Source organism: Marasmius oreades, chromosome 9 (genome assembly GCF_018924745.1).
Source record: "Marasmius oreades isolate 03SP1 chromosome 9, whole genome shotgun sequence".
NCBI classification, from domain to species: domain Eukaryota; kingdom Fungi; phylum Basidiomycota; class Agaricomycetes; order Agaricales; family Marasmiaceae; genus Marasmius; species Marasmius oreades.
The window spans coordinates 2,973,282-2,981,652 of NC_057331.1; the positions used below are offsets into that span (position 1 = coordinate 2,973,282).

Consider the following 8,371-nt stretch of genomic DNA (forward strand, 5'->3'; position numbering starts at 1 on the left):
GGTGAGAAGAGAAACTAAGGATTCTTGGATAGGCAAGTTTCAGGAGGAGCTAGAGTGAGAAAAAGATGCTCTTAGTCAAACTACTAGGTTTTATAGGGTTACTCGAGTCAGCGGCTGTTTGAAGCTCAGTCACCAAACTCTATACAGCCAACTGGTGGGACTCCAATGAAGCCATTCGGGGTTAATATCTAGTCATTTACATGAATTTAGAGCGGTCGAACGGAAAGTGCGCGTAACTGAAATCCGGGAGCTATACTGTTACATTCATTCGATTCTATAACCCCAACCTTCGGTTCGAGGACATGATGCCCCCGCTGACTATCTGCCAGATGGTCGTTCTTCTAGACCAAATTATGGTGAGTTAAACCATCGGATATTAAGACAATGGTCCGGCCGATGACTGAGGCCGTCCGGATAAAGGTGGCATGCAACTGCCGGTAGACGGTAGTGCCACTAGAGTACACACAAGCTACCTTGAATCCTTCTTTTATTTGGATCCGGTGGTGTGACCTCTTTCAATTCACAGTCAAAAGCTTAGTATTCATCGTGGAGCCTCGGTTAACGAGAAAACTTGCATTGACATACTAGGACTAAGTATATAAATCACAGGTTTTTCGAGGTTTCATTTTTCTAAGGATGAAGGAAAGGAACACAAGAAGGACCAACAACGAAAATCAAAATTGAATATCAATGAATAAGACAGGGGTGTAAAATGGTATGTTCATCTCCGCTTCGATTTCATTCTGCAACAAGGAGATCATGCTATCTCGGGCTTTCACTTTAGAATATGTGACTAGCGGATAAAACAGACCAGATCACTCACTTCCTTTCATCCGAGGCTGCTCAAATATCAGGGAGATATACATCCGAAACTGCGCGAATATCAGGGAGATATGCACCCGAGACTTTGTGAGTAGCAGGGTCAATTTCAACCAGTGGTCCTGCAGCTGCAAGCATCCTTATATTATGGGAGAAGTGTCGCGATTATCTTGAAAAAATGATCTATGCGACAGGACCGGGGTAAATTAAAGCGGAGATTGAAATTACTGTATGTGCCAACCCTTTCCCTGCGCTTTTCTCTCCCCTTCCCCCACTATACTTTGGCTTTTCCCCTCCCTCCTGTTATAAGTTTCTCTTCTGAGTGCCTAAGGTACTATAGTATTTTTTATTTATATTTCTGTTTATTCTACTGTGTCTGACATACATATTTCAGTTGTTATTACAGGTTTCTCTGTTGAGTAATCCATATTTCTATACCCCTTTTTTTGGTAATAATTTCTCATGTCTTACTATTTCCATTATGCAGTTTGTTTGTGGTTCTTCTCATTCTCTTCCCATCCCATCCCTGCCCTGGCTGTACTATCACATTCTGCTTGATTCCATAGAACAAAGCTACATCCAAAGCAAGCCCAAACCCGGTCCTTTGTTCGGCTGTTGACCAGGGCCTCTGTTTGGACACGACGCTGTGGAGAGTTGGTGTGGCGGGACCGGAAGGGTGCAGATTTTACGATCTCTGCATAGTTGCCCCCAATTTTTTGCTCTCTTAACACACGTTGTCTTGCGCTGATTTCTGGAGTCTGTTGAATTGTGTTGTACTGCTACGGTTTCTGACTCAATCATTTCCGAATCTGCAAGGTTTCAATTTCTGGCTTTCACTCATCCCTTTTCATCCCCATCCCCTGTTCTTCTCTTCCATCATTATACTTTGTCTTTATTAGCATCTGCTGTGCAATAATATGTGAGTTGAATATTCTTTCTATGTTTCACTCCAGTTTTAATTGTAGTATTTTATTATTGAAGGTCTATAAATCCCTTTCAGAATCTCTCTGCTCCAAACCAAGATTATAATGCTTCATATAGGTATATATCATCCCTTTTAGTAACTTGATTGTATATTTACATGTGTTTAGTCCTCCTCATACTCCTGAGTATTGTCAAAACTTCAGCCCTCCTCATACCCCTGAGCGTAATCGAAACTTTGAACGTGAACGTCGTCGTCGGGAGCAAGAGCTACAGATGACTTCTCCAAGTCATCGGCATCGTCGACACCCTCCTCAGACACGTCAACCTTCTCCTACTCCTGTTCATAGCACTCCCCCACTTCTATTCCCATATAATATGGGCCTTTATACATCTCATACACCTTCCCTGCCACATATTCCTCTTCTACCACTCACTCCCCATCAACGTGCCACACATATATATGGTTCCCCTCTACCTCACCCACCATTCATGACTGCTGCACAGATCCAGAACCGAAACTCCACATTTCAACGTAATCAGCAGTTTCAACAACTCTCACCTTTGCAACAGCATAATACCTTACTTGCACAAGCTGCACGTGCGGCAGAGAGACGAGAACGAGAGAGATCGGAGCGAATGACTGCACGTGCAGAAGAATTCCATGCATTACAAGCACGGCGCCATGCTGAGCAGACAACACGCCGATACAATCAACGTCAGGCTCAAGAGCGACAAGAGCAACGACAACAAAGGGTGTATTTACATCGACAGCAGGAAGAGGAGGAGCGTCAGCGACGTGACGTCCAAGCACAAGAGAGACAACCGCAGCAACGTACAGAAAACCGTCGTCGTCGTGCTCATCGTGCTCAGCATGAGTTGGTTAGACAGCATCATTTAGGGCGTAGACCATATCAAGAGCCCGAGAGTCGACACAATCTTGGATTCATGAATGTAGTTTGTCAAAAGTGTCAGGCACTTCATTGGGATGCTGAAAAACTATCTGCCTCGACAAGAGCTGTTCCATTGTTTGGTAGTTGTTACCTCCAAGGCCAAATATCTCTCCCACCCTTCTCTCCTCCTCCTGAACCCCTGCGATGTCTGCTTATTGGCAAAGGGCTTCCAAATGACCCTCCCAATATTGCATCTCAGACCTCAAAGCATTTTCGTGCAAATATCCGACAGTATAACTCCGCTTTTGCATTCACATCATTGAAGGCAAATATTGATGCAAGTGTCACACATGCTCCAGGCCCTTTTGCATTTCGCATATTTGGTTCACTTTACCACCGTCTTGCTCCGATAGGCCCTATTCATTCCAATGGTGCCCAGAACTCCCATAAGTATGCTCAGCTATATGTCTATGATGCTCAGGAAGCTTTACGTGTTCGTCAGCAACAAAACCCTAACTTAAGGGCATCTATCATGCAAGAAGTTCAGGAGATGCTTTATCGGGAGAATCCATTCATCCAGACTTTTAGACAAGCAGCAGAAGTGCTACATGAAAAGGCGGCCACAGAGTCTACAGATGTTGAAGTCCGATTACACACGTCGCATGATGCAGACCATCGTCGATACAACCTACCCACAGTTGATGAAGTTGCTGCTGTTATACCTGGTGATGGCACAGATAGACAAACTCTACCTGATCGTGATATTCTCCTTCGCTATCGTGAGGGTGGAATCCGCAATATGAGCCACCTACATCCCAACTACACACCACTCCACTATGTTCTAATGTTTCCAAAAGGAGACAAAGGCTGGGATAAGGAAACACCATTGGTTTCTGATGCACAGGGACGCAGGCGTACCAGGTCTGGCCATCTTTCTGAAACCCTCTACTATGCATATCGTCTACATCATCGTGCTAATGAGGCTCTTTCCTCTGTGTTTTTGGCTGGAAAACTCTTTCATCAGTATATTGTCAATGCTTGGGCTTCAACAGAACAGTCAAAGTTGTCATGGATTTTTAACAATCAGAAGAACATACGTGCAGAGCTCTATCAGGGTCTCAGAGATACTATCAACCATGATGATAGTCCTGTAGATCTCAATAATACTGGACGTCGTGTTATTCTTCCTTCTACACATACTGGCAGTCCATGACATATGTATCAGCTCTTTCAGGACTCCATGGCTATTTGCCGCTACTATCAGAAACCTGACATCTTTCTTACAATGACAGCTAATCCACAATGGCCTGAGATCAGAGCAGCTATGCCTCAAAATGATCAGGGGAATACAATTGGTGAACCTTCAGACTATCCTGATATCACTGCACGAGTATTTGAAATGAAGAAGAATGCACTTTTGAAGGAGGTGAAGTTGGGGATATTTGGCAAATGTGTTGCAAATGTCCACACCATCGAGTTTCAAAAGCGAGGTCTGCCTCACATGCATCTTTTGATTTTCCTGGACCCAGAGGACTGTATTCGCACTCCAGCTGATGTCGACTATATCTCATGTGCTCAAATTCCTGACCCTGTTGCTCAACCTATTCTATATGAGACTGTCACCAAATTAATGCTGCATGGTCCCTGCAATGAAAAGTGCCAGGATGATCAAGGGCGTTGCACAAAACACTATCCCAAGGCATTTTCTGAGCACACTGTCTTTTCTGACAATGGCTACCCAGATTTAGCATGCCCTAACAATGATCGAACTGTCACAAAGAGAATTCGTGGAGAAGATGTAACATTTACAAATCGTGACGTTGTTCCATACAATCCTTATCTCACTGCAAAATATGACTGTCACATCAATGTTGAGATTTGCAACTCAGTTCAGGCTATCAAGTACATCCACAAGTACATCTATAAGGGCCATGATCGGACAACTCTGGAGTTTGATTCAGATAATGAGGTGAAAACCTATTTGGATGCCCGCTATGTTTCTGCCATTGAGGCATGTTGGCGCCTCTTTGAGTTTCATATGCATGCAGAGGAGCCCACAGTATACAGACTACCTGTACATGTTGAGGGTCAGCAGATCGTATATTTCCATCCTGAAGATGATCCCAACCAAGTTATTGAACGGGGCGAAAAGGATGATCGTCTAACTGGATATTTCCAACTCAATGCAAGGGATGAGGGAGCCCAGAACTACACCTACCAGGAAATTCCACAGCATTACGTATGGGATGCCAAGTCAAAGAAATGGAAGTCACGTGAGAGGGGTTTTGCTATTGGGCGAATGTACTTTGCTGCACCATCAGCAGGGGAGCGCTTCTATCTTCGTCTGTTGTTGACAGTTGTAAAAGGGGCCACCAGCTTCCAGGATCTTCGCACTGTTGGAAGGGGAACACCAACAGCACAGATGTATAACACATATAAGGAGGCATGCCTTGCATTAGGTCTACTTGAAGATGATCAAGAGTGGAGGGAGTGTCTTCAGGAGGCCTCAGTCATGCACCTTGGACGACAGATGAGAGATCTCTTTGTTATATTGCTACTTCACTGTCACCCTGCTCAGCCCTCAATATTGTGGGAGCAGTTCAAAGATAACCTCTGTGATGACCTGCGTCATGCTCTTAACATACAACCCAACTTCAATCTCTCTGAAATAACTACCGACCACATACATGACTATGGTCTCTACCTTATTTCACAGAGCCTACGTGAAAGTGGAAAAGATTTGTCAGATTATAGTCTTCCTGAAGTTGCAAATCCTGATCTGTGGAATGCCATCTTCAATGACAACTATCTCCTTGCTGAACAGCTTGACTATGACCATAATGCCTTACACACTGTAGTAGAAACAAACAAGCAGCTGATGAATGAGGAGCAGTGTGCTATCTTCAATGCAGTCTTAGCATCATGCACTCACCATGAAGGAAAAGTCTTTTATCTGCAGAGTGCAGGAGGCTGTGGAAAGACTTGGGTGTCAAATACCATTGCAAGTGCAGTCCGTGCAGAGGGAGAGGTTGTTCTCACTGTAGCATCTTCTGGAATAGCAGCCCTCCTCCTTCAAGGGGGACTCACTGCTCATTCACGGTTCAAAATTCCCATTCCTATTCTGGAAGATTCCATGTGTCCAATCTCCAAAGGCAGCAAACTTCACAAAGTCATCCAACATACACGACTCATTATATGGGATGAGCTTCCAATGCAGCACAGGTTTACTATTGAGGCATTGGAACGGACACTAAGAGACCTTATGAACACTGAACAGCCATTTGGTGGAATTTCTGTTCTTTTCAGTGGAGATTTCCGGCAGACCTTGCCAGTTGTTCCAAAAGGTACTCGAGAGCAGATTGTTGGAGCCAGTTTCTTGAGGTCACCACTATGGGATTATGTGCATGTATTCCATCTCACCCAAAATCTACGGCTGCAAAATGAGCCTGGTGCAACAGACTTTGCAACTTGGCTTCTGGATGTTGGCTGTGGAAAGAACCTCCCAGCAGATAATTCAATTATTCTGCCACAGTCACTGCGGTGTGGAGAGGAGGTTGAAGATCTTATACAGGCAATCTATCCATCTATTGAGCATCCCCAACCTAACAAGTATTTTTTGGAGCGTTCAATTCTTTCCTGCCGTAATGATGATGTGGATGATATTAATGAAAATATCCTCCAGTCTTTTCCGGGTAACACACGGGTTTATCAGTCAGCTGATAGTGTGGCAGTGGAAGAAGGAGCTGATGCCCCATATCAACAGCCATATCCTGCTGAATTTCTCCACTCCCTCAAAGCTTCTGGACTTCCACTTTCCCGTTTATGTCTAAAAAAGGGGTCTCCATTGATGCTTCTGCGGAACTTGAAGGTCAAGGATGGATTGTGCAATGGAACTCGGCTCCGGTTACTGGAAATGACAAATCGGCTTCTTCACTGTCAGATTTTGGGGGGCACTCATAATGGAAAGGAGGTTCTCATTCCACGAATCACTTTGGAGCCCTCCAGCGAGTCTCTTCCTATCAAGCTCCAGCGCAGACAGTTTCCTGTGCGATTGGCATTTTCAATGACAATCAACAAGTCCCAGGGACAATCACTTCAGTTTGTGGGACTTGACCTTCGGACTCCAGTGTTTTCACATGGCCAGCTTTATGTTGCACTCTCGAGGTGTACTTCAGCCTCCAATATTAAGGTGTTATTCCCCAACACAGAACATGGTACAAAGACAATCAATATTGTGTATCCAGAGGTTCTGCATGGCCTGATATGAGGAATACATTCAATCTGCTGTTTTTTCAAGTGAGATTATTTTTATTCATGGAACTTATGGTAAAATTCCTGATTGGTTTAACAGGTCTCTTTCTTTTAGTAGCTTCAAACCATTGTAAACATAGGAATATATATTTGTTTGTAAAATTTATATAAATAACTTGAATGATATTCTTAAATTATTATTGCATATAAGCATCTGCAAAAACTCGGCACAAAGGGCCGGGTCTTAAGCTTGTTGCATCTATCGAATGTCGAAGGAATCGACCGACTTCCGTAAGAGTGGATACAAGGGTTTAAAACCGGATACAACTCACGAGATGCGAAGACAAGAGCAACGAGGGAAGCTTTAAAATGCATCATCGTCGATAGGTAGTAGGAGTGATAGTAACGATTGTAGAAGTCTGGGGAGAGTCTGAAAGAAACGACATGGCACTCACCCATCCTTATATACCCTCACCGTTGCCTCACCGAACAGCCCATCATAGGATTCATAGCTCCCGATGAGTACATAACGCCATCTCTTCCAGAGAAAGGTGAGCTACAGCCGAGCACCCACAAACCACGCTTGGTCTCCGAATCACCCGTCCACCAAGGATCAACCACTACGCGGTGATATAGACAATCCTCCGGATTCTAGCGACAAGGCTTCCTCGGGCATGGGTTGATATATCATATTTGCCCTCCTCAGGTCCTCCTCCAGGAAACCAGTGTCGCCAGAAGCGTCTCGCACGACACCAATGAACAGTTGAATAGACAAAGTAGGAGGGCATCATCTGAGTTGCTGAAAATTGGCTGAAAAGGGGTGGCATTCTCAACGGTAAGACCAGCAGAGTAGCCTCGCAGCTCCTATAGGCTATATGCATAATAAACCACGAATGGACCACGCTCATGTCCTCCGAGGACATGAGGTCGATTTTGTTGACAACCGTAGAGCCAGGAAGATAGTAGAAATTGCGACCATACAACGTGTTGGTCCACATCATCTTCCGAATCCAACGTCTGAATCCGACTGAACGTCCTCAAACCCAACACAAATTCCTCAAGTACGAAATCGCAATCCCATCTTCCCAAACACAACAATGCACGAAAACAAAGGCCGCCAGTGAAGGAGAAGATCCGGAGGACGACCTGGGGATAAGGAAGTCCTTCCAACAAGCATAACGGATAACCGAAGCCCCGCCTTGAGACAATGAGCTCGAAGCCCCACATGAACGACTGTCCTAAGCGGGGTCGCGTATCCCTGCAAACCACGCGGGACGGAAGCACCGCATTTGGCGGCCTGACTGCGGACAGTCGGGGGTGCTAGTCATCTGTGAAAGTCCACCAGGCTCTTCTGCTCTAGACCCACAAAAAAAAAATTCCTCTCAGGGTTTGTGGAATATCAAAGACCCCAATACACTCGAAAATGTCGGTCAAGCGAGCCTGCAAGCGTCCATCGGATCTTCTACATCATCCGAACACCCCGATAC

At 44.9% G+C, this 8,371-nt stretch overlaps 1 protein-coding gene across 1 annotated transcript; it reads right to left on the reverse strand.

Annotated features, from left to right (window-relative positions):
* Positions 1 to 7,748: 7,748 nt before the first annotated feature.
* On the reverse strand, positions 7,749 to 8,111 carry E1B28_013808 (uncharacterized protein; the record flags this gene model as incomplete). Its single annotated transcript, XM_043158986.1, has 1 exon — positions 7,749 to 8,111. The coding sequence occupies one exon, from the start codon at positions 8,109 to 8,111 to the stop codon at positions 7,749 to 7,751; it is 363 nt and encodes a 120-aa protein (XP_043004341.1).
* Positions 8,112 to 8,371: the final 260 nt, after the last annotated feature.